The sequence below is a fragment of the Tympanuchus pallidicinctus genome, unplaced genomic scaffold (assembly GCF_026119805.1).
Source record: "Tympanuchus pallidicinctus isolate F22 unplaced genomic scaffold, pur_lepc_1.0 scaffold11, whole genome shotgun sequence".
Lineage (NCBI taxonomy): Eukaryota > Metazoa > Chordata > Aves > Galliformes > Phasianidae > Tympanuchus > Tympanuchus pallidicinctus.
The window spans coordinates 18,160,833-18,186,842 of record NW_026294627.1 but is presented as its reverse complement, the minus strand read 5'-3'; the positions used below and the strand labels follow the sequence as shown (position 1 = coordinate 18,186,842).

Here is a 26,010-nt window from a genome sequence, read left to right as displayed (position 1 = left end):
AGTCGGGGTCAGCCGGTCGGGCTGGAAACTCCGCGGGGCCGGAGTCGGGACGTAAGCCCCGCAGGGAGCGGTCGGTGCCCGCCGTCGGCGGGGAGGCGGCCCGGGGAGGGCGTGCTCCCGGCGGAGGATGTGCCGGGGGCGGGAGGGGGTGCGCGGTGGGAGGTGGAGAAGTTATAAATCAGCGAAGCCGGGGCCGGCCGCTAATTGATGTCCGCGGGAGGTGAAGCTGGCAGGGCGGCTGGCCGCGGACACTCCCTTTCCGCGGGACGGGGCGGGCGGGGAGGGCTGCGGGGCCGCTGGATGCTGATGCCGCGCCGCTATCTCCGCCACGGCGGGAGGAGCCCGGCACCGAGGAGAGCCCGTCGGAGCTCGGTCGGCGCCTCCGCCTCTCTGCCGTCTCCACGGAAAGAGCCCCGCGCCGCCTCGGGCAGGACCATGCCCCGCCAGCTGCTCTCAGGGACCGTGCTGCTGGGAGCCGCCTTCCTGCTCGCAGGTAGGAGTCCGCCGGTCCCCGCCACCCCCCGCCCGGCCTCAGGCTCCCCGGAACGCTCCCCATCGGCGGCTCTCCCCGCCGCGTCGCGGCAGCCGGTGGACACCTGCCCGCCCGACCGCCGCCCTCCGTTCCCAGGGCGGGCGCGGAGACGGGGTGCCGGGGGGCGCCGAGCCGCTCCGCGGCGTGGGTCGTCGCGATGTCCGAACCCGTGCCTCGAGGAGGAAAAGCAAGCTCTGGTCGCGGGGTAGGCTGCTTTCCAGCCCGCTTTGTTTTTCAAGAGTCACTTCTGCCCGTGAGGCAGAAAAGTGCCCCCGATGCGAGCAGGGCAGGGAGCGCGTTGCGAGTTCCTCCCGGCGGGGCAGGACGGGGCTGCCCGCATCCCGCGGGGCTGCGTGTGACGGGATGGTTCCGCGCCCCCTGCAAAAATCCGCTGCGCCTAATGGCGATGTTTTTGGGATTGGTTGCTTCGGCTTTTCTCGCTTCGAAAAAAAAAAAGCCGTGATCAGGGGATGACAGAGAGCTGTTGGAGAGGATCCAGAGGAGAGCCACAAAGATGATCAGGGGACTGGAGCATCTCCCCTATGAAGACAGACTGAGGGATCTGGGCTTGTTCAGCCTGGAGGAAAGAAGGCTGTGGGGTGACCTCATTGCAGCCTTTCAGTACCTAAAGGGAGCCTACAAACAGGAGTGGAATCAACTCTTTGAAAGGGTAGATAACAGCAGGACAAGGGGAAATGGTTTTAAGTTGAGGGAAGACTTAGGTTGGATACTAGGGGGAAACTCTTTACAGAGAGAGTGGTGAGGTGCTGGAACAGGCTGCCCAGAGAGGCTGTGGATGCCCCGTCCCTGGAGGAGTTCAAGGTCAGGTTGGATGGGGCCTTGGGCAGCCTGGTGTAGTATTAAATGGGGAGGTTGGTGGCCCTGCATGTGGCAGGGAGGTTGGAGCTTCGTGATTCTTGAGGTCCCTTCTAACCCGGGCCATTCTGTGATTCTGTGATCCTGTGGGGGAGCGTGTCCCCCTAGGGGCTAAGTACTGTGGCAGTGGCCCCGGTGCTGCAGTGCTGCCCAGAGGAAAGCTGGTGGGGCCATGCCGCTGAGACATTTTCCTGCTCGGGAAGTGCTGATTCGTCAGCTTTGTTATAAACATATAGGTATTCTTCTATATATTTTTTTTTCCTCCCAGGGAAGTGTTAATTTCCCTGCTTTATTTTTTCTCTGCTGTGCCCTCCTTGGCATAAGGATGGAATAGGCACAGGCGTGGGACTCTCGTTGTAGATACAGGAAACATGGGTTGAAATCCTTGCCAGGCTTCCTTCACAGCTTGAGCTTGAACTTCGGTGTCCCTCTCCCACATGGGCTCCCGCAGTGCCGAGCTGTGCTGGGGCACTGGCTTCCTCTTTCCTGTCAGAAAGGTTTCCCATTGTGCAAACTGCGGCAAACCCACTGTCCTGGGAGAAGGTGGATTCAGTGACTGAGGCTCTGTAAGGGACCCTGGCTCACCTTCCTGCTCCAGGCACTGTCAGCGGCACACGCGCCCTACGCCAACTCCAACGGGAAAGGCTTGCCTTGGTTAGGGGAAGCCCGGTGTGCTGGGTGCTGGGCAGTGGAGACACACACTCTGGAGGTGGCTCAAGTGCAGTAGGTACGGAGTGGTGCCTCCTGGTTGTGTGGCTGAATGCCTTCACAACTGGTTTGCTGGAAATTTCTTTCCTCTCTTACAAGTATGGGAGATACAGTTCCAGTCCAGGGCTCTGACTTTGAAAACATCTTCGACTTTGCTGTGCCTTCCTTCTTTCTTATTTTTTAAAAAAGCAATAGCATTGACAACGATCAAGCTTCTTCTAGGTCAGAACTGAAGCTCTTGTAGGCATACAGCATTTCAGAGTTGTCGTGAAGTGGTGGAATGTTCTCTGCAAGTCATCTCTAGGTGTTTCTTCCCATTTCACCCTCCTTCACTGCCTACTTACCTGAAACTCTCACTCAAGCTGTCCAGCACTTCCCTTTCGAGTGTTCTCAATGCTTCACTCTTGTAATTCAGACTCTGCAGCTGTCAGCTGAGTTTCCATTTACTGACTGGTACTGGAGAATATTTACAGAAACGGTCAGGTGTTACAGACATCTCCATAGCGAAGGGACAGAAAGAGATGATCTTTAACTTGTATATGGCTATTTAATAATTCCAATTTCCTCCAGACAACACGAAAACTAAAAGTTTCTGTTTGAAAAAGTAGGTAAAGGAAATAATAGAAATCATGTTTCTTTGACTCAGGAGTCTTGAGCACTTCAGCCCTCTGGTGTTTCTATGCACATTCATATTTCAGCTATCAGAGGAAAGAAGTCTCTGTTTTGTGCAATACTACATATATTTCTTTCATCGTTTGTATGTATTGTTTGTATTCCACAAACTATATTGCATACCATTATGCTAAAGACTGTGCACGCAATGGTTGACATAAAGACTTCAGTGCCATATTTAGGTTTGATCTCCTAGTCACAGACCTCGAATGACAATAATTTTAATCAATAGCATTTGAGAATGTAAAGAGCTGAGTTTAAATCCTGAAATGATCAGGTTCTGCAGCCTGAATCAAGGATGATGTGTCTGTATTTCCAGAAACATGGGATGGATAAATCAGTTTTATTTCCAGCTGTCAGCACCCTAGCAATACCTCACAATTAGCAGCTAGAAGATAAAGAGAATATATTACAACCTTATCTGTGGATACCACTATACAAGCCTGAGTTATTCCAGTTGGAACTAGATCATCAATGTCTCCAGCGACCGATGGACTTTTCAATTTCATGGTCAGCTGCAAAAAATGAAGAAAGTAATTCTAGGTCAAATCCAAACTGCTTTGAGGTTAATTTCTTGCAATAACTAACCTGACTTCCCTAAAAGTGCTGATCAGATTGAAGCTCGTACGTTAAGGTTTCTATGTGATTTGAGTGCTCAGCTGAAACAGAAGCAGAGACTTGCAGCTACAGTGGTCTAATTTAGGATTAGGGCTGGAAATTTCAACAGAGTGCTGAAAAATGGACTTTCCCACTTCTGAATCTTTATGGAAATTGGGTTCCCTAAAGCAAGCTACATTCATGTTAGGCAGAAGAGTTAGACCTTATGGTACAACACAGACTTTTAAGAAGTTTTATACATTGCTATGGTTTTTTTTTTGCATTCCTGAAGAGAATCCATTAAATTACTTACCGCTGTTTTACCAAGCAGGTGCTGTGCCCACATACTCTACAGAAATCCATATTTCACCCTCTCATTGGGTTGGTGTCATCCAGAGCAATTGCTTTGGGCTAAGCCAGCAAGTTCTTTATGTTTCATGCAAAAGGAAATGAGTACTTGACGTGTACCCTAGAAAAGAACTTCATATCTAGAATCACCCAGAACATTTAGAACCCTAAAAGGAAATTGTTATTGGGAAGAACTGGAGATTAGTTTGGTTGTCATTTGTTGTTTTTCTTTTTTTTTTTTTCTTTCTTACATGTAAACAAAATCCAACAAGCCAAGCTATTATTGTCAGATGCTGCAAAGACTGAAACCAGTAGCCCTTCGCACTGTGTGGGTGTATAGGACCAAAGGAAGTTGTCCAGATTTTCAGGACAGTTGCTGAGTCCTTACACTTTAATGTGGTTTGGAAACTTCAAGCACAAATATTTATCAAGTCGCTAGTTTTTGTGTCCGACTGACATTGGGAAAGGAAGAGGCGCAGCAGATGAGGACGAAGGCTTGGCATTTCAGCAATCTGTGTCCAGTGGGGCTGTGATGATGCTTTATCAGCAAAACTGCTCCCTTGGATTCCCTAAAACTAGGGGCTGGAATTCCAGTTGCAGCCCCTGAGGGAATGGAAAGCCACCTTGCTCTGAGAGTGCTCTCTGCACCTTGCCTTGCAGCACTGTGTGCTCAGCCACCACTGCCACCTCTGCGGCTGGAGGCAAACCTCTCCCATTGGGGTGACATCTTCAGCAGCTAACTGCTCCCTTCAGACATGCTTCATCTTTGTGTCCTTCTTTGCCCCCAGCAGACTGTTGCGCTTTTTTTTCCCCTCTAAAAATGTTTGTAGGAATGTGGGAAATCATTTCTATATGTACTTTAGCATGGATTCTACCCATGGGCAGCACCTGCCTCTCTTCTCTTTGCTGTTGTGATGCACTCCTACTACATGCAGGCCACAGTTGGGGAACGACCTTCCCAGCATTCCCAGTTCTGAGTGACCTGATTTCTCATCCTACCATGAGGGAAACCATCTGAAAGCTGGTTCAGGGGCGGACAGGAAGGTGTGCAGACAGTTGTCTCTCACCAAGTTCAGTTTCATTGTTCTGTGGTTGGAGTCAGTGCCGTATAAATCCATGTTGTTAAAAGAAAGTGATGTATGCAGCAAGAAGCAGTTGGAAAAGTGAAAGCCAAGTGCTTGCTGCAGAGCCAAACGTGGTGCTGTCGTGCCCATTACAACTGGCAGAATGACTTCGTGCCAGAGATAATCAAAACTACAAGTATTGAGAAATACTAGGGTGTGGGAGAAAAAATTCAAACCTGCATGTCGGGGGTCCTATTGCCTGAAATGGAAGTCCGGAACTATTAGGACGTATGGAGGAGTTTGTACTGGGAGTGTAGATGACTGTTTCTTCTGCTTTGCATCATGGTTGGCAGTTGTTTTGTTTTACGCTGGTGGCTGGAGCTGTGCCACCTTTGATATGTCAACAGTCATGGAGAGAAAGAGGATATTGCTAATGACACCTCTGTGTTACTCAAGACAGTGACTGATTTTTGAAAAGTAGTTGACTGATTTATTCATCTTCCACCCTAGACTTTGGTTTGGTTTGTTTTATCGAAGGAGAGAAAGGCTCACATTCACAATGACCTGGTTTTACTGTCCCTGTTGTTTCTCCAAACTTCAGTTGATTTTCACAACCAAATCAATTTGTCTATATCCCCAGTGTTAAGTCAGCCTTATACAATATTTACATCACAATCCAGTGTGATGGGATTGACCCACCTTCCATTTGCACCATTTCAGTATTTTGCTAGGCGACAGGGATACCCTTCTATCATCCATTGATATCTGGCAGTAAGCCCTCATACGTACAATCCCTTTTGAGTCATATTCCCTCTTTTGGAGCTGTTGCCTTGAAACAAGGTGTTCTTTGCTGTTGTAGGAGCTCAGGGAGGTGCTCAGGAAGGAACAGTTTCCAGGATTTCAGTGGTTTGGAGACACTAGGGCAATAGGTTGATACTATTTCTGCTCCACGCCCGGAAGCGGAGGTGAGTGGGCACAGTGGCCCTTGGAGAGTGGGGACCCTGAGCAGATGTCCTCCTCCTGGGAAGCTCCCTCGGGAAGCTCTGGGAACGGGACCCCCTGCTCAGTGCGTGGGGAGCGGTGAGGGAGGAGCATGAGGGCGCTTCGTGAGAGGCATTCCACAACTTCACACAGCTCGCCCCGGCGTCCTTCCTGTGGGATCTTCTCTGCCACAGAACTTTTTTCCTTTTGTTCCCATTGTCCTTCCTCCGTGGAAAAACCTCTCCTCGGGGTCACTGTGGACCAGCAGTAAGAGAAGCGTGAGAGCTGCCATCCTGGGTCAGCTCCCAGTAGCTCCATGTTGTGTCTTCGATGGTGTCCGACATTTAATCTTCAGGGAAGGCTCAAGAAACCTTGCACAAAAAGCATTTACCCAGACAAATTCTTCAGAGAGGATTTTGTTAATCATTTATTTATTTATTTATTTATTTATTTATTTCAGTATGATCTCCAATCCACGATGATTTGCTAAGGGAGTGTGAGACTGAGAGTTGAGATAACCAAAATTAGCCTGCTGAAATTCAGGTGTTGTCTGTTTATGGCGAATGGATGTACTACAGTGGGGTTATACTGCGTTGTGTTGTGCAGTATAGAAGACTTTCTTCTTTTGCTGTGCTAGTAGGGCTTGGTGTGAACACCTGCCTTTGTTTCAGGCAGTGCTACAGTTTACATTCATCCTAACCATTAATTATTATAATTTTCTGACATTAATCAAGTCACAGATGTGCTTGCCAGATTTCTGCATGTGCACCTACCATAGACTTTGTATTTTATATGCAATTTAATTGCCAAAAAAGCCCAACATGGTCTGATTTGTTCTGCTAGTGCTGTCCTCACCTTGTCTGATCTATTGTCCACAAGCCCATCAAAACCAGCTGAAGCACTGACCTGTTTCATACCAGCCCTTGGTCAGAGGGCTGACTTTGTGATGAAGTATGGAGGGAGCCCCAGTGCAGAGCCCAGAGGAACTGTCAGCCAGAGGGAGCAGTCCGACCATAACATCACCTTTAGGAGGAGGCTCACTCTGGATCTTCTCGCATTACTTTTCATTAATTTGTAATCAAAATTAAACTTCAGAGTAGAGGTGGTCCTAGAGCAAAAAAATCTTCTGTATGGACCCTTTTTTTCTACTCACCTCTCCGGTTGCATCCATTGCACTAGTTATTTTTTCATTTCCACTGCTTCTAGCTGTTTTATAGATTACATCAGGATGGTTTGAAACCTGGCTTACAACTTTGTCTTCTTTTTTTTCCTTGGAGATTTATGGGCTGGTTCGTCTGTAATGAGAGAACATCAGAAATAATACCTGGCAGCCTTAAGTTTTATTTAACTTAGTTCTGAATTTATTCCTGTGTGCAAAGCTTAATGAACAATATGGTCTCAGAGGATTTGATAGGGCCATTTTGCTGGCTGAGCTGGCAGATTATAGACAACTAGGCCATTTGCCTTCTGAAACATCGATCTGAATCACTAGTCCAGTCCAATCTTAGTATATCACTTAATTTCTCTTGTCAGAAAATCTGTAGCAAATCTTAAGTATCAAGTTGGTAAAGAAATGTAATTTGGTAAGAAAAATAAAAAATAATTTACTCCCCTAAATACCTGATTATAGGAATTTAGAATGAATTGTGTTTTTTTAATGTACTTTCTTTGCCTTTATGTTGTATCAGTACTTTTCTACCATGTTATTTAATGAGAAGACTGACATGTGTTTACAATGGAGGTGTTTGTAATGGTTTTTAATGGTTTGTAATTCAGGCATTAGGCTATACATTTGGATTCCCATTTTCAATTCTGTATACTCAATGGGAAAAAGTTTGTTACCATGGCTGATTTTGCTTCTTGTTTGTTTATGGTTTTCTCATCATGTAGCCAATGAAACAAGCACTGTTGTCATGCTAGATTGTGACAATGGTTCTCATTTCAGATATTAAGTTTCCAGATGCAATAAATTTTGGATAGATGGAAGAGGAAACTAAGGTTTTGTTTTTTTCACTCAGGTTCCCTGAATGCTGAATACCAAAATTAATTTTTAACTGACCTTGTTAGGTCCAGGCCTAACAGTCATGTTAGGGTGAACAGGAAACAAAGTTTGATGAAATGGTGGTCTGAGTGCCATTTGAGCAGACATTGCCTGGACACAATGCATTGAACTGCTTTGCCTTGGCCATCCTTGTGGCTTTCCAGATGCCTGGGTATGACAGGTGGTATTTTCAAATGGTTGTACCTGGTGTCACATTTATTTTGAATAACCAAGTGTGATTTTAGCTTGTTACATTTCCAAATGCAACCTTTCTTAATATCTAAATGAACAATTAAAAAAGAATGGCGTTATCATGGGCATCTTAAATCACTGAGCTGGAGCTAAACACTGGTAAAATACGTGGTGGATATTGGGGAAATATGTTTGTTTACATTTATGGCTATTGGCCATATTGGTCCAGCAGTGCATCCTGCTCAGATGTGTTAATGAAGTGCTACCAGAATTGTACTTGCTCTATTTTTGGGCACTTGGTGTCATGCCCTGTTTCTGCAACATCTAATCTCGTATCAGCATGTTTACACATCTATGCACAGAAAGTACATACACACGGTAAATAAACTCTTATCTCCTGCTCCGAGATCCAGAACTGAGGGGAGATGGACACACTGGTTTCATTTTGTGTCAGTGGAGACCTATCTCAGGCAGTAATGAGTTCATTTGCCCTACTGACATCTTTAATTCCAGGATATGGAGTCAGGGTCAAGGCATTTTAGCCTGCACAGGACTCTCCAGTCTACAGATATAAACCCATTAACCTATCCATTTTATTGGCTGACTGTTGCATCCTAATGGCACCTTAAATTCTTAAATTACATTTGAGATTCATCTGCTTCAAGCATTAGATCTAGAAATCATGGGGCATGTGCTGGGCAGAGCATCAGACCTGATAATTGGAATGTCTCTTCTGAGCCTGAAAGGGATAAATCAATGAACAGATGATTTTCATGAATCAGTGTGTGTTTTGTAGGTGAATAGCTTCTGACAATTTTCTTGATCTTGGAAGCAAACAAGAGCACATCAGTCACAGCAGAGGCACAGATCCACAGAGTGAGACATCTTGAAGCACTTATCCTGCCCACAGTGTGCTCCTGCTTGCCAGTGTGCACAGTGCCTCTCCTTGCACCAAGCAAACAGGAAAGAGGGACAAAGCCACCTCATGACCCATGGGCCTATGTCTGTTAACCCTCACCACTCCCTGCAGCCCTTGATGAACCTGCAAAGTTCTGCTTGGAGCAAAATAAGGGTTATGATTTGGTGCTTTGGATAAGGAGGTTGATCAGCTGGAAGACCATCAGAGTCAGCTGACACTGTAAGCCTCCCTGCATGCTCCACGGCAAATAAATTCTCCTAGTTCCTCTTCTGCCAAGTTTAGGTGTTCAGATTGGATTTGCTTCAGAAGCATGGTGTGCAATCAGGTGTGTGAAGGACTGTGAGGCTTCCTTTGGAGCACAGGCCTAGGTGGATCTGATGTACTGCTGGAGCCTTGGTGGCTCATGGCTTGTAGGCATTTTCTGGAGGCTGTGCCTGTGGATGGACAATGGAGAGGATGCTCTTCTTTTCACCTCTGGGTTCAGAAACAAGGCTGTGCTGCCTGTGTCCAAACTCCAGAGATCCCAGAAGCGCACATGGCATGGGGCTGTTGCTGCCATGGGGAGGCACAAGCAGCTGCTACCAGCAGTCACAAAAGTGAAAGGCTTCCTTAACAACTATTTACGATGGTGGATAGTGATAGGATAAGGGGGAATGGTTTAAACTGAGATGGGGGAGGTTTAGGTTAGGTAGCAGGAGGAAGTTTTTCACACAGAGGGTGGTGACGCAGTGGAACAGGTTGCCCGAGGAGGCTGTGGATGCCCCATCCCTGGAGGCATTCAGGGCCAGGCTGGATGTGGCTCTGGGCAGCCTGGTCTGGTGGGTGGCGACCCTGCACATAGCAGCAAGGTTGAAACTGGATGATCTTTGTGGTCCTTTTCAACCCAGGCCATTCGATGATTCATTACATGGGGTGATGCCTTCTCTTCTTGTCTGGTGGAAAAATAAGCCAGACTTTCATGTTTGGAGCACAAAAATAGTCCTTTTTTTTTCCAGTCACCAAGTAAGTTTTTGATACAGTTCAGCCTAGAAACTTTTTTTTTTTTTTGTCTTATAAATGCAAATATTGAAGCTGGTGGGAATTTTAGTGTTGATTAAACTGTGGGGAACTGTTGGTCAATCATTCTCGTTATGATAGGATGTTAACCACAGCTTAAAATAGCTCTTCGGAGTTTACAAGTTCCTTTTTCTCCTTCTCATATGTTTTAAATAGAGTGATTTGGCATAACGATAGAAACAAAGTTCTTATGGATAGGTAAGACTGTGTGACTGTGTGTACAACCAAAGGCTGTATTTGCCCTCCTCTGAAGTACCTTTAGAAGAGATGGTGATACAGCAGCTTAGAAGGAGAACTTTGAAATAAGGAAAGCTCCCACTATCCCAGATTTTACAAATTGAAGTAAAGCCATGCACCCTGTATGAGATTCACTTGTGGCTTTGTTCTGGCTAAGGTGCAGGTCATTAACTTATTTCACTGGAAACACACTGAAGATCAGCCCTCTGAGTGCTCCCAGGCATTCTGGCCAGATTCTACAATTTCCTACTAGTTGCACATGTGTGGGTGTCCCCATTCCCTTCAATGGGATGACTCACAAGGAAGTGGTCATAAGCAAGAGTGAAGTCTCAGGCTGCGTTTGATCTGAATGACCTGCAACTTAAGGAGCACGGAGAGGTGAAGACCCGATTAAGATACCATGTGCATTCCATTTCCAGTTCACAACTGTCTCATGCAAAATACATTTTTGCAGAATGTGTTTGAATCATGAGGAGATGATATTTGGTGGTAAAAATCACAAAGAATTGGTTACGTTTAACCAGCTTTAACACACGTGCAAATCCAATGATGACTGAAGCAATTACTTCTTGATGGATAACTTTATTGCTCACAGATGGCACTTTAAACCTAGGAGGTCAGATTCTTTATATACACTGAAGCTGCAAAGATAAACGGAACATTCTCTTTAACCTCTCATTGTGCAGGTGAAAACAGATTAGGCAACATGTTCAGGATAATTGTGGTGGCTGGAAGATCACTTAGCTTCAAATTATGAAAAGGATGTTGAAGACCACCAAGCCTGTTCACCTCAGGCCAGCTTCTAATAACTTCTAATGTAGTTTATTTCTTTGAACTAAGGCATAGTTATCCTTTGAATTTACTTTCTTTAGTCTAAGGTAACAGAAATTCAAAGTTCATAAAAAGAAAATTTTAAAGTACAGCTGGAAAAATTAGAGCAGAGGCAATAATCTGGTACGTGATCCTGATTTTGAGTTCAGTGAATCTGTTCTTTTAGGAGAAACTGAAATTTATCCAGAATCAGTGGAAGGTTGATCATGTATGTGTGGCTACTTGGATGTCTGTAGAACTGAACTCACACATCATGGAAAATATGTGCAGGTTCAGCTATTTTATCTTTTTGTTTAATTACTTGTCTGTGTTTTTGGTTAACGAATAATTCAAAGTTCTGTTAATTCAGAAAGATCACTGCTTTTTTGCAAGGCAGAAAATAGTTGAATAAAGCTTATTCTTTTGTTTCTTTGCAAATTATAGATTACACCCTCTGCTTTCACTAAGAAAAAACTCCTTCCATAATTAACTTTAGAAAGACTAATTTCTGCAGTCTAAATTGGCGTTTGCTTGTTAATTAAGCAATATCATATTGACTGACTCTCACATATATCTGTAATAAGCCTTCCAAACCAAATAAAATATGCAGGACCCTTTTCTCCTCCTTATGAGGAGAGATTCCTCAGTTATCAGGATTAATTAGTTCTCTTGTTGTCAGTTGGAAAGAAGTTGCACCCCCCAATGTAGGTCAGTGTGAGGGTAGGTTGCTGATGGTCGCCTAGTGACAGGCATAATGATAAGTGAATGTGTCCTGTTGAGGCATGACCCTTCAGAAAAGATGGTGTCAAGTAAAATGCCCAGAGAAGGTACCAAGAAGGCATAATCCAGTTCTAAATATTGACAGTGGGAATTTCCTTGCTATTCTCTTTTCCTTTTCTTTCCTAATAAACATGTCAAACTCCATTGCATTTGTACTCTGCATCAGTTTTGGAGCATTTAAAAATGTAACAAAGCTAATGACCCATAAGTAGGTAGGATGTCCAATTAAGTTATTTTTCTTCAGACTAAGCATTTCTGTTGGTAAAAGTATTGTCTTGTCTTGGCTGGAAATATCATCTTTTTCTTCAGCTCTTTGTTAGTGGAAAGCTAAATTAATGAATACATTAAAAATCTGATTTATGATGCCAAATTCACTGATACTAAGTCTTGAATATTAATGTGATTTAATATCGTAGTTGTGTCTGAAATGTAATTGGAATCAATGGTGAAACTCTGGCTTATATCAAGGGGAGCAAAGATAGAGAAAACCTAGGCACTCCTTAAGATCACACCCGTAATATTTGCAAATGCTGTGGTGCCTTCTAGAGACATGTAGTATGTGTAAGAGGGCAAAAGCTTCAATACGTATCTGGCATATCTGGCTTTCTTTTTTTCCCGAAGTGTAAAGATGAAAAGATTATTATTTTTTTCTTTTCATTTGATTTTAATAACTCTAAAGCCCTGCACTACCAAGCTGTCATGTTCCATATGCTTAATTTAAGACAAATCCTGAGATTTGTATGTGGGCGTCTTTTCTTATATCTACAGAGAGCTACCAAGATAAAAGTTTGTAACCTTTATGATGCTTTCTTGCCCTTTACCTTTGGCAGACCTGGAAAACAACAGAGCCCCCATTCCCAGGTCTGGTCTCATGGTCCTGGCATGGGTCAGGCGCAAACATGCTGCTGCTGGCTGCCTTTGCTGCTGGCAGGGTGCTTCCTGCAGTGCCGAGCAAAGCCCTGCACCCAGCATGGAGCATCTCGTCCTCTGATAAGATGATGAGGGAAGTACAAGTCAGGTTCTCGGCACTTAGCTTCAGGGATGTTATTTCAGAACTGGAAATCAGTAGACTCAAAGGTTGCATGCATCTACAAGAGACTACCCCATAAAAGCACAGTGTGCTATTTGGCAGACCCACAATTTCAGAGTCGAGATCCTTAAATGGTAGGTGAGGAAAATGTACGCCTGCAAGATACCACATAATAAATTGCTTCTTCAAAGATTTTCTGCATCCTTTCTCTCTCCTGCTAACAGCTGGAAGAATGTATTCATTTGTAGGTCAAGGTCTGATTTTTCTTAGACTAATCTTGGGGACATTTGTGTTTTTGTACCTTATCACTATTCAAATTTCTGGTAATGCTTGTGGTAAAGTCCTGAAAACTTCTCTTTGTTCTGAAAACTTGTTATGCCCTTGCTTGAAGCCTATTCAAGTGGGCTATAACTTAGTGTACGCTTTACATTTTCTTCTGAACAGGGATGGATGTTAGTATATGAAGGAACGTCACTACAGTAAGAAATACTTACTGACAGTTGAAAACAGCTGGCACTTTCAGGAAAAACTAAACAAGAGCAAATGAAGGCAGCACCTCCTTATCTTTTATACAAAATCCTTGTACTTTAGCATCACTTCCAACAAGTGGAGACTTGCTTTCTAGCTCTTTCTTAGGCTGAAGGAGTTCCCATCCTCAGATGCATAACTGCCGAGTAAAAGTTGCTGAATTTGGAGCATCCAGCTGAACAGAGTTTGTCTATTCAATATTTAGTGGCCAAACTCACAGCTAGAATTGTTGCCTTATAGTTCCTTCTACAGTCGGTGGAAGATTGGCCTTCCCAGTGGTCATTCACAACAGCCACATGATCTCACCTGTTTCTACTGTGTGTGATACACACAGCTGTTGGTATTTGGCTGTGGTAGAAACCTCTTAGAAGGGTTTGAAGTAGCCAAACTCAAGATACACTTGACTGAGTTCTAGAGGAAAATCCACAGTACCCTTGTTTACACAACCTCTTTGCTTTCACGTGTTGAAAATGAAATATTTTCTCTTGGAGTGAAGTGAGTTGGAGTACTCTCTAATCTTCTCTCACAACACTAAAATCTTCACAAATTGCAGTCAGGTCCAGTTTTAGACTTGAAGTGATTTTAAATCTTGCAAAATATTTATGTTCCTTGATTCTGGAAGACTTTGCTGCCAGTGCGAGGCAGTAGGATCAAGGACTGCTTCTTTGCCTGGCCATTCATTTTTCTCTGCTTTCCATGACAGCTTTTGTGGCAATAGCTTATTATGGTGCAAAGATAAAGCATTACACCTTTCTGCCACTTGTTGGCTTAATGCACAAGAAGATCCTGCAGTCCGCTGTTCTTCTGTCCATACTTTCCCTTTGACTTTCTAAAAGTTGCCAACACACAACTTGCAAGAAACCTGCCTTGATGTTTTCAAGCATCCCAAGCCACCCCATGCTATACTGATACTCAGGTATGCAGGGTTTCACTCATCACACTGGAATGGTCTGGCCAAGATGGGAGATTTGTTGGCACATTCGCTTTCTCAGCAAGCAGCACGTCTGGTACTTTTTCTTAAAATTTACCATGCTGCTGTGCAGTTATCTTTTGTCACCACTTTACCTAAGGAAGCCTGCAGCTAGTGAGGGACTATAGTGCAACAGCACTGTGACCTTCAGAGACAGGAAGGGAAGGTCCTAAATCCCCTTTGCCTCCTTCCAAAGCATTCTCAGCTTTGCAGTGAGGTGTTTGAGTGAGAGTTCGGGATCTCAGAGGTCAATGTCTGGTTGTGGCCAACTATTCAAGAGGCTGCCATTGCAGCATTTCCTAAGGAAACACAGCCAGCAGTGCTGGAGGACACACTTCCCTGGTTCATTGTGCAGACACAAGGTCCTGAGCTTTCTTCAAGATTTACTCAGTGAGCAACTTGAGAATAAAATTGTTGACCAAATCTTGCATTGCTTCCATGTCTTCCTGCTTTCCTGAGTGATTCTTTCTTAGAAGGATACAAGTTCTGAGTCAGAGAAGCATGATTTTGCCCAGAGGAGAGGAGTATGTGTGGTAAAGGAGGCACTGCCTTTGCTTTGCTTTCTCCTTCCAGCATAGCGTCCTAAATGTGAGTGGGCTTGGAGCTGGATGGTATGTCACTGTTAATGCCTTTCTTCTTTGTTTTTCTAGGATCGACTTCAGGATCAAAATTAAAAGTTCCTGTGCTGAGTGTGAATGGCAGACAGCACATTGTTCAAGCAGGCCAGCCTTTAAATCTCACATGCAGGTAACCAGCTGAGCTGGCTTCTTATAATTTGGCTGAGAATCCATTTACCTGATACTTTCTTCTTTTTTCCTTTTTTTTTTTTTTTTTGTAGCTGAAATTTAAAAAAGAAAAAAAAAAAAAAACCTAATGGTGTGGGGAAAGGTGGGGAGTGAACTTCAATGGCAATTGTTTAGTAGTTCTTTGTTGTTTCCCTTGTTGTTTTTGGAAAACAAGATAAAAGAGAACCCCAGAAATAGCCTAATATAATAAAACAGAAAGCTTGGGAACTGGAGCTGTATCACTGTAGCCCAACATAATTGTTTCTGCTTCCTTATCTGTATTTGCAGGGGGGAAATGCTTCATTCATGGTCTTTGCCTGAAACTCTAAGTAAGGACAGCAAAAGGCTGAATGTAACTAAGTATGCCTGTGGAAGGAATGGAACACAGTCCTGCAGCACTCTGACCTTGAGCAGAACTCAAGCAAATGACACTGGAAGATATAGCTGCAGATACCCGACGAGTCCAGTGAAAAAGAAGAGGGAATCTATAGTCTACGTATTTATCAATGGTAAGATCATGGGTTTTTTTAATGCTTCTTAGTTTTTTAGTTTTTTGGTTGTTTTTTTTTTTTCAGTGCAGCAAAATGGATAAAAAATGCACATCAACTGTGTTTAAATAGTAGAGTTTTGAATTATATTTTCAGCTTCACAGATGTCATGATAATTTACTGATTTGTGTATGTACTGTGAGCTTTGGAAAGCGTGTTTTGTTATTCACGATAAAATGAAGAAAGGAAAATACCAAACCCAGCTGGACCACTGGAGTAACTCGAGCTCCACGTGAAAGTGCACTAGAGTGATTTTGTGAAATCATGTCTTAATCAGAAGATGACTGATGAAAACCATTTATCTGGTGCAATTTCCACTTTAACCTGCCTAAGACTGTGCATTGCTAGACAGAAAGATGCTAAAGCTGTTTTTCTAGACCAGTGAATTTTCTCACGCTACAGGAAATTAATATTTGCGTGCAAGTCACATTCAGAAAAGTGCTCCGCAACTCATGTTACACCAATTGTAAAAATCTAGAATAATTGGATTCAAAATAAATACAGAATTGTGTTCAGCAAACAAGTATTGTGCAATATATGGGAAATGCTGGAATTAGGTCAGTCAGGCTATAACAGAAATTGCTTTCTGATCCTGTCTTCTTCCAGGATATTAATCAGACACTCCTCAAAACATCTGAATTAAAAATGAACAACAGTACAAGAAGAAATTATGAAACTTTTAGCTTTATCACTGTATAATATATTTTAGTTTTTCTCAAATTTTTAAGCAAAAAGTTAACAGATTACTATGGGGTATCAGGATTCACAGATTTTGGAAGCCTGTGTTAGAGAGAATGCGCTACTGGAACTTTTCCAAATGATGTGTCTGCTGCTTCTAATGAGTTCACATCAGAGTGAATTAGCCTTTGTTTTCAGTCTGTGACACAGAGAGCAGGACTGATGCTATGGAAAATCAGAACCAAATGGACCGCTCGCTACAGAGACAGAAAATAAGATAGCTCTTCCCACTACTGTGGGTTGCCTTACTGATACTTACTGAATAATCCATACTGTTCATCCAGATCTGTTTCATCTGAAATACACTGTAGTATTTTCCTCACCCAACTACTTACCTGCAATTCATTGGATATCCAACGACAGATGCATCAAAAAAGGCATGGTGAAAGTAGAAGGTTATCTTTTTTAGCAATCAACATTTGCTTCCACCTAGGGAAATTTACAGTTTTCTTGAATAATTTCTTTGAGTTTCCCACCATGGGACCTCTTTGAACCTTGTCTCTTGGACCTTATATTTAGTTGAGATCTACCCACAGTGCTCTCCATTTACAATGTGAGAAGAGCAAGGACATTTGTGACCCGGACTGAGAACCTCTCTGCTAACCCAATTTATATTATATGAGTTTCCCTCATGTTCTCTTGTTCTCCTTTCTGTTTGACATGCTAATTTTTCTGGATTCTGAATTATTACAAATTGAAGACACAATTGGTCATACTAACTCTTCACTGCTTTCTGAGCTGTGATTGGCTTCCTTGCAACCAAAAGAGAACCTCAATTAGATATATGTGAATCAGTTAATCTGCCTTATTTGCATGTCATTAGACAAGTAGTCATTAAATAAATAGCTTTTGGACAACCCTGAGCTCCCTCCAAAAATCTGTTAAAGATAAAGCAGAAAACCTGAATGCCATAATTAATTGATTTTTTTTTAAGAGTGGCTATTAAACACTGATATTGCCATTGAAATCACTTTGGACTATGTTTTCGTCCTTCCTTTCCTGACCAAAAACAGTAAAGTGTAGAAGGGACTACCCTGTAGCAAGCTTTGACTTCTTTGGCACGTTAGTTTTTGGAATTTGACAAAACTTTTGGTTGAAAGACAATTTCTTAACACATAAATGTTCATTGTGTCTCACAAAGTATATGTATGAGTTTGGTAATCTACTGATGGTAAAGGAAGCTGCTCATGTAATGACTGTTGGAAGACCCATTCTGCCCCAAGGAGAGAAAAGGTACAATTTCAGGGAGAAATTTTGAGCAAATTGAAAAGAAACAAGACTCTGAGTACCGAAAGTAACCCTTTATGATCAGCGTTCCATTAGCATTGGGAAGAAAATAAGGCATCACTTAACATAAGTGTAAGCATACATGAAACTCAGTTACCTGGGTTGAGTGGCAGAGAAAAGAGGATGGTAAAATGCTCCGTTAAGACTATCTTTATTGAGTTTAGTTTTATTTTAAAGAAGATTTTGGGTACTTAGGAAATAAACATTTGTAAAAGTCAGGTTCCTCCTAGGTTTGTATTGTTTCCTGTGGCAGGACATTGTGTCAGTCCATTTCCCATATTAGCTCCATGTGGATCCCCAAGGTGCCTGTTTCCCATGTTTTAGCATGCTGCAGATGAGAACAAATAGTTGCTATTTACAAACACGGGGTCCAAATCAGGAAAGCTGATATTGTTTGTACAGGAAGTCATCACTGATTGTTTTAAAAACGTTATTCATTTCCGTAGTTAGAATGATACTGAAAATGAACTGGATTAAGGGGAGAGGAAAAAAAAAAAAAAAGAAGAAAAAAAAAAAGAAACAGAGTAAATCCAGTAAATCCTTTTGTTCAGGGATGAGAATATGCTACAGCAGAAGGCGAGCTTCTGCAGACAAAAACGAGATGCAAGGTGATAAGAAAGAAACTGCAAATCCCACGTCTTGGGATGTCTTAACACATTTCTGAAGTGATGAAATGCAGTGTTTGGGTATTCAAGAACCAGCAGGCTGGTGACGTTTTGCTCAGGAGCCAGTCCTGACACCACCCTGCTTTTAGCTGGAGAGGTCACTACTGAGTTGCACAGTGGAGTGAGTGCCACAGCAATCCTTGGCCACACACAGCTCAGGGATTGAGGCATCAAGCAAGGGAAATGAAGCTTCTCAAGAGCCTTGGGTTTTGCACTAAGAAAGTTGATATCCTGACTTCTACCCTGAGCCATGGGAAAAATCCAAAATGAAACATAAGCCTCTGTGCCAATTTCTCCACTGTGCTGGTTCCAAAACTGCTCTGATCTTTGTTTTGTTGCACAACTGCAATCTGTAAATTAAATGGAAAGATTTGTAATGAATTCTCACTGTTTACATTGGAGTAAGACATGGTTAGTTTTCTACTTGGAAAGAGATCATTATGTAAAAAAGACAGTTTAAAAGCCCCAGACTGGGAGCAGGCTATTTTGAAACCTACACAGATTTCCCCAACAACGTTTCTAAAGGCTTTTTTTTTCTGTCTGCCTTCGTTCCCATAGTTCCAAGGCACTCTTCTCCAATTGTTGGAGCTCATTCATTTTCTTTCTTCTTCAAAAATTTCTAGTCCTCTTTATTCTTTGTTCTCATCTTCTTCTTCCTTTGCCTTTGATCACCTGTTCCCATGATGTAACAGTAAAGCAAGTAAGTCCAATTACATTAATATGGCAAGTTTAGATAATTGCAGGAATTTGAACTGAATTTGATTCAAGTTTAATCATTGCTACTTCCTGTGATGAAGCTAGCTTTCAGCAATTAATACATGAGATCAATGTTTTAGTTCTACTGCATCAGAGAATTTTTAAGAGAAGTCGTACTTGACTTCAGATATTAGCCCATCACTTAGTCACCGTTCTTCTCTTTTTCTCTCCTCACACTCCCACTGTGCATGTTTCTGGCCACGTACTTTTCCTTGCAAAGACATTTACTGATACTTCAGTTGAGCACCAATTAAAATATTCTGTTTTAAAATCACACGTTTGTGCTAAGTTAGTTGTCTATTTTCTTTCTGTGCTTAACAGAGAGAAAAAAAAAGTACTTTCTGATAGGTGTTTCTCCTCACTGACATGATGAAGAATCTTGAGGAGAATCTTAGGTGCGATGTCTTCCTTTGAAAGGATTTCAGTCAAATGAGGCAAATCAGAGCTGGATAACAAAAGGTCCTGAGAGCTATGCTTGTACTTACTGATAACTGGAATATCAAACATGTCCACTAATTTTGGATAATAGACTTCAGATGTGTCTCAATTTGGACAGTCCAAAATGAAGGGCTTTAAAATTATTGAATGTATCAAATTGCTTCAAAATATAAGACTCTGGAGAACCAAAATATCTGGGGTTTTGAGTGCCTTCTCAAAGTCTAGAATTGCATCTATCCAGGCAAACCATGTCCTATCTCCCTGGGAGGGCCAGTTGTTGACTGCTAGCTAGATCCAGCTGTATGGATTTAACCTTTAGTTTGAGTAGATTGAATCCTGAAACCCTTAAAGTCGAACAGGGGAGTTGGAGGGGCATCAAATTAGTTCCCCAAAAGGGTCTTTAAGATGAGAAGCTTCAAAGTCAAAATAATTCAGATGGAAGCAGCAGCAAGACAAAATACCTTGAATGTCAACAGTAAAGAAGAACATCTTTTTCTTTTTCCTTCTTCAAAAGTAATGTACCCATAAAACAACCTACTGTTGCTGAAACTTGTGCTTTTACTTTCTTTACTTTTGGCACAGTTCTAACATATGAGCTGTACTTTCTGGCTTATGCTGTCAGAGTCAATGATGTGATAGCACCTCTGTTATGAAAAGGAAACTAGTTGGGATTAAACTGTGCTACATCTGTACTGAGTACATAGACATATTTTTAGTGACTCATGAGGTTCGTTCCTGTTAGAAAACCAAGCTTTCTCAGGCTCCCTGATGTAAATTACCACTAATTGCTATACATCTATAATGTCATTGTGTCTACATGGATTTCACATCGTGCTTCACTGTGTTGAGCAGAGGAGGTTCAGGAGCTTTGGCAGCAACAAATGGGACTCAGCTCTCTGAGCTCTCGCTTCCTCACCAGGGCTTATGGCTGCCACTGAAATGGAAATCCATTTTCAAGATGATCCATCATGAGGGAGGGACGTAACTGAAAAAATGATCTAATGACCAAGGGCCTTTCTAGAGTTAACTTTCTGAACATGGTAATTACTGCAGTGTGAATTTCCTGGTTAAAGTAGATGAGAGTACTTTTTCATAAGAACTGCCACTTTTTAAGCGTGTTATGGACCTATGTCGATGATAGCATAGTGTAACTGGCCCCAAAGGAAAACAAACCATGCTTAGAGATCACTGCAGTTATGGTAGCAATGCTTTGCATCTGAATGTGCTTCAGATATGAAGTATTCCCCTCTTTTTTCTTTTGATTTCTTTTCTTGACTTCTATGTTTACTAATTCATAGCTCATAATATCCCTCTTCAAGTTTTAGAAAGAGTATCATTTTACAGTTTAAGGCAAGACAAGAGTGGAAAAGCCATATTACAGAAAGGCACTGTGCTTCCCATGCTTATCCCCATACAAAATGAGATTTTTTTTTTCTTAAGGATCATAGTCAACTATCTGTAAGTAGATAAGTAGATGCCTTTCCTAGAGCATGATTAATTTCAGCCTCAAACAGATGTCTGGAACAGGTCAGGTGAGGTCAGTTCCCATTCCAGAACTGAATCATAATTGGTTTGACTGTGTAGCTCAGAAAGGGGTGTCTATGTTTTAGATGTGTAAATGAGGTGAGATCCACTCCCAGTCCGAAAAAGTTCATTACATTGAACAACTCTATTGATGCAGTCAGAGTAACTACAGCTAGTCAAGGTAAATCCCAAGAAAGGGAAGGAGAATTTGGTAATTGGATGATTAACTTTCGTGAAGTTCATGTGTTTATACTTCTGTGCATATGCATGAGTGAAAAAGATTTTATGTGAATGTGAGGAGACTTGGTTCTATTGCCTGAAAAAAAAACGTTAATGATGAGCCAGGTCTATGTATGTATTTTGGAAGGACAAACTTAATAGATTCCAAGGAGCTCAGACTCCTGCAGAGAGTTTTCTTGCAAATGTGTAAGCATTCTGTCTTACGTAGCTCAGATTATTAAAAACAAAACAAAGACGGGCACAGTAGCTGAAGCATGTGGAAATAAAGAACCTCACCATCTTTTCTGAATCTGACATTTCAGAGTTGGCTAGTTTGGTTGTTTGTGCAAACCCCATGAATAGCCTAGACAGGTTAGTGATATCAGACATAATATTGCTTGTATTAAGCCTCTTATCAACTTTGTACCTGGCTGCCAACCAGCTCTGTAAAAAGCTGCTATTTATATTCTTTAACAATATAGCAAGCAACCGTCAGATTTCATGATTTCATGACTGTTCATTGTGGTTTCATGTTGATTTTAAGTGAGAGATATTGTAAGGAACACAGTCAAACCACTACACAGTCATTAATTACAGGCACAGTTAAAAATATTATGAAGTGACATTTAAAGCAACATCGAGCATACGTAAAAATTTTGTCTATCCATCCCTCACCTTGCTACCTTTGTAAGCAACTCTGAAGCTAAACAAATGAACAAAACCTCAAAGATCAAGATCAACTCAGTTGTATTCCAGATCCCAATGAAGTTGAATGTGGAAACTCAGATGTAGTCTTTAAAAGTGGTTGATCCACGATATTCCTTTTCAGAGAATCACTGCAATTAGAAAAGACCATCAAGGTCATCCAACTGCGTACCCATCAACAGCATGCCAGCTAAACCACATCCTTCAGTGCCACATCTCCAAATTTCTTGAACGCCTCCAGGGACGGTGACTCCACCGCTTCCCTGAGCAGACTATTTTATGTTTGGAACTTTCAGAACCTCAAAGTATGTGAAGCTGGCTCAGAAGACCACTGGCAGGAGTTTGGGTCATCCCAGATGTGTTCCCAGCCAACTTCCAAGGAAGGGGAAATAGAGCATTTACCTCCTTGCAGGAAAGAGTTGGGAGGAAGTGTAGCAGCAGCCACTGGCTATGGCTAAAGCTGTGATGGAAGGGAAAGAAGAAAAAAGAAGCAAGATGTGCTATTATTTAAGTGAGAGAAGGAACTCCATGTCATTGATGTACTCTGTTCTGGTGCTGTGGGTTCAGCTCTGCCTGCACCATGCTGGGAGACCCTGCTGCATATCCTTGCCTTAAAGTACTGAGTATCCCCTAATGGCCATTAAGATGGAAGGAGAATAAAATCAAAGGGAATCAGGAAAAGCCTCCACACTCATTATGAAAACAAAACTGTGCTAGGAAACATGATGTGTATTCCTTTTAATCAAAAGCAGGAAGGCATTTGGAGCACTTGGGGCCATCAATTGCCCTCCGGCCCATGGCGGAAGTCCCAGTGATGTCAATAGGAGCTCTGCACGCGAATCATAGGGCATGGAGTCGGCTCCTTCTGTCTCTGTGCCTTGGCATGCCACTGCAGAAACTTACTGGGGAAGGTTGTCACCAAGTTTTGAAGCTTACCTAGAGGAGCCATGGCATTTTGTTGACTTTTATAAAGCACTTCATTGACTTCTCCAAACGTGAAAGTGCATTGCTACTGGAAAAGGAGAAAAAAAAAGGCCTAAACATGGTGTTTTATGCTCATTTCCTGTCCCTGACTTTGGGTGGACAGGAATCCTGTGAGGTCTAAACTGCACAGCCCCCATGGCCTCGCTGTTGGCATCAGTCAGTGGTGACACTATGTCTGCAGACAGCACTGCTAATCTCCAGAGCAGCTCTTCCTCACTCTTGGAATGATCTGGAGATTATCATACAGGAAAGTACTTTGCAGAGCTTGCTGGTTTGGGGCTGGAGCTCTTAATTTTATGACAAAGATGAACAAGTCTTTGGGGAGCAGTAAATCTATTTTTCTGTTGATGTTAAGGGACAGGTGACCTCTTCCATGGCTGTGACCCATGAAAAAAACAAAAAAAGTTCTTTTCACCACGCTACAAACAGGTTCAGTCTTGGTCTTTCCTTGTATCGTATTGCAAAGGAAATTAGCCTAACACATCCTTAGAGTACTCTTTATTACATATGCATCCTCTGTTACTCATAAGTTCCTTTTGCGATCTCAGCGAATGTTTAACACCTATTGTTAAATAAAGCATTGTGCTAGCCTCATTTCACAAAGTGTATGTTACAAATTCACAGAACCTCTTTGGGAAAACTTCTTCAGTATCCTGGGGTACACTTAAGATACTTGACCTTAGGATTCTCCCTTATATATATTAGGGTAGAATTTGCTTCTCTTCCTATTATATGTTTCAAAGAAAAGTATTTTTGCATATCATAAGAGAGAAGATCCTAAGGGCAGAACAATATTATGACAGTGGGAAGTGCAGATTGTGCTTATGAAGGAGAAGAAAGGGCGATGCATTTAGAGAACAACTTGAGTGAACACAGGTCAATATGCAGAATTCTGGTAGCATTACTGTTTAAGGTTTTGTAAAGGGTCAATTCTTGCTGGTCATACTCATTTCTTTTCCAAGAAGGATTTCCATTGTTATTTTGTATGGCTTTTGACTGAGTGAAAATAATAGGATTTGCCTGAAAAAACATTGGAGCCATAGATAAGCGTGGAACTAAGATCTAAGTGTTCCACTTTTTCAAGAATTAAAAGTCAAAACTTACATGAATTTGGAGGTAGTCTCTCTGCACTTTGAGTCAAACCAAACTTTCACATCTCAACACCTGCAAAGAAGATTTGGAGCCAGAGCCGGTGGCTTGAGCCCCTCTTTGTTAAGTGGCTCAAACAATAGCAGCAGCAGTGTTCCTTGTTCCCAGTGCAAGCTATTTATGACAATGCCCTTTGTTAAAGAGGTTGTTCGAGGGACGGTAAACTATTCTGCCAAGCTTTCGTTATTGAGTTGAATGAAATAAATGCTTTCCTGGCATTTTCCTTATCACAAAAGAGATATATAGGTATTGTGATGGAGGGAAGGAGAAGAACAGTTAACTCTTGCTAGCCCGTATTCTGAGAGTGTAGCTGGAAATATGGTTGAATAACAGTGTTCATAGCAAAGTCAGTGTGTTGTTTTTTTGTGATTTTATTTTCTGCCATTGATTTTCTTTGTTAAGAGCATGAACATGTCTTACGTAATGTTTCCTGATAAGTGAATTTCAGCTTATATCTCATAACTGCTTCTCCAGAAACACCTTGAAGAAAGAAAGACGTTTTCCGGCAGTAGATACAATGCTATAATGAGAAAAAATGTATGCACACTCCCCTGCATTTTAAAGGAGATACTGAAGTACTGGTGTTGACATTTAGAGATAAATGTATTTTCAAACATTCAGTAATGTTTTACTGAAGTTGATTAGATAATAGTAAGCAGAAGAGTAATTTGAGGACTTTTCATTATAAATAGGATCGATCAGATCTTTCCAGGCTGTTACAATTTCCATGCACTCTCTGAAGATTTCATATATTAACCTTTTCTTCTTCTTCTTTTCCCGCAGATACAAGCAATCCATTTGTAGAGATGCACAGTGATATACCTAAAATAATACACATGACGGTGGGAAAAGAAATGATCATTCCTTGCAGAGTCACAGCACCAAACATTGCTGTCACGTTAAAAAAGGTACTGCAATCCAAGCATACTCTGACAGTGTTCTTGCTGATGTGGATGCTGCATTTTGTTGTCGTTTAGAACTGTTGTGGAGATTTTGAGCTATTTCAACTATTTAGTGTTTTTTAAATAGATTTCTGGGTGCCAGCATGTTTAGAAGCATTTCAACTCAGGCAGATTGGTCTCGTATTTTAAAAAAGTGCTTCGCCAGATCTCTTACACTGCGTGAGAGTTTTCTAAACTTCAGTGTTTTGTACATTTTTATTGAAGGTCCATTGTTACTAAGAAGTTTAACTTCTGAACAGAAAGGTTTCTCAAGCCCTGCAGGGAATTTCTTCTTAGAAGAAGAAATTTCTTCCCTCCTCTTCCCCTGTCCTACCTCCTCTTTCCTCTACTCCTGTCATCTGGAACAGCCTGGAGATGTGCTGAGTCTGCATAGAACATTTCTTCAAACTTTTCCTTTCCCCTTCAACTTTGCTTCTTTTTTTGTCCAAATGCACTTATCAAACAGCACACAACTTCTATTTGTAGAGAAATTTGTGCAGGATTTGACATGCTGGGTTCAGTTACAGAAAATCTGAGCAGTTTTCGTGTTTTAGAGAAGGTATTTCTTTCCTAAGTAGCTTAAGAACTACATGTGGAGTTAGGTGACTGAATGCATGTAGTAAAGTGCATAGTACTGGCACAGAGAATGGTGCTTCTTTTTTCAGTTCTTTTGTTTGGCTTAAAAATCATGTGGAGCTGCCAGTGATGTTTCTAAAAACTATTTATATTTATATATATATGGAGTTCTATACATAGATACATAGTAGAACCAATGTTCAGCACTTTTATGAGGTAGCTATTTATTTCGTGATAGAATAGCATGTGATTGCTGAAAGCAACCTAAGTGCAGAGAAAAGAAAGTAGCTCCAAGTAATGGGACTGCGCACATGTTCGCACACATGCACACACACTTGCAAGAGCTGTACCATG

General features: G+C 42.1%; 1 protein-coding gene across 2 annotated transcripts in view; it reads left to right on the top strand.

Moving 5' to 3' along the window:
• The first annotated feature begins 230 nt into the window (after positions 1 to 230).
• The window catches only part of FLT1 (fms related receptor tyrosine kinase 1), a 103,364-nt gene continuing 77,584 nt past the window's right edge, over positions 231 to 26,010 (top strand). Inside the window, exons 1-4 of one of the 2 annotated variants that reach the window (XM_052671411.1) lie at positions 231 to 493; positions 14,992 to 15,088; positions 15,415 to 15,635; positions 24,923 to 25,047. In XM_052671411.1, the coding sequence (XP_052527371.1) occupies positions 301 to 493; positions 14,992 to 15,088; positions 15,415 to 15,635; positions 24,923 to 25,047 (636 nt within the window). In that variant the 5' untranslated portion in view covers positions 231 to 300. Of the gene's footprint in view, positions 494 to 14,722; positions 14,875 to 14,991; positions 15,089 to 15,414; positions 15,636 to 24,922; positions 25,048 to 26,010 lie in introns of those variants that run through there. The other variant, XM_052671412.1, reaches the window with a different exon arrangement.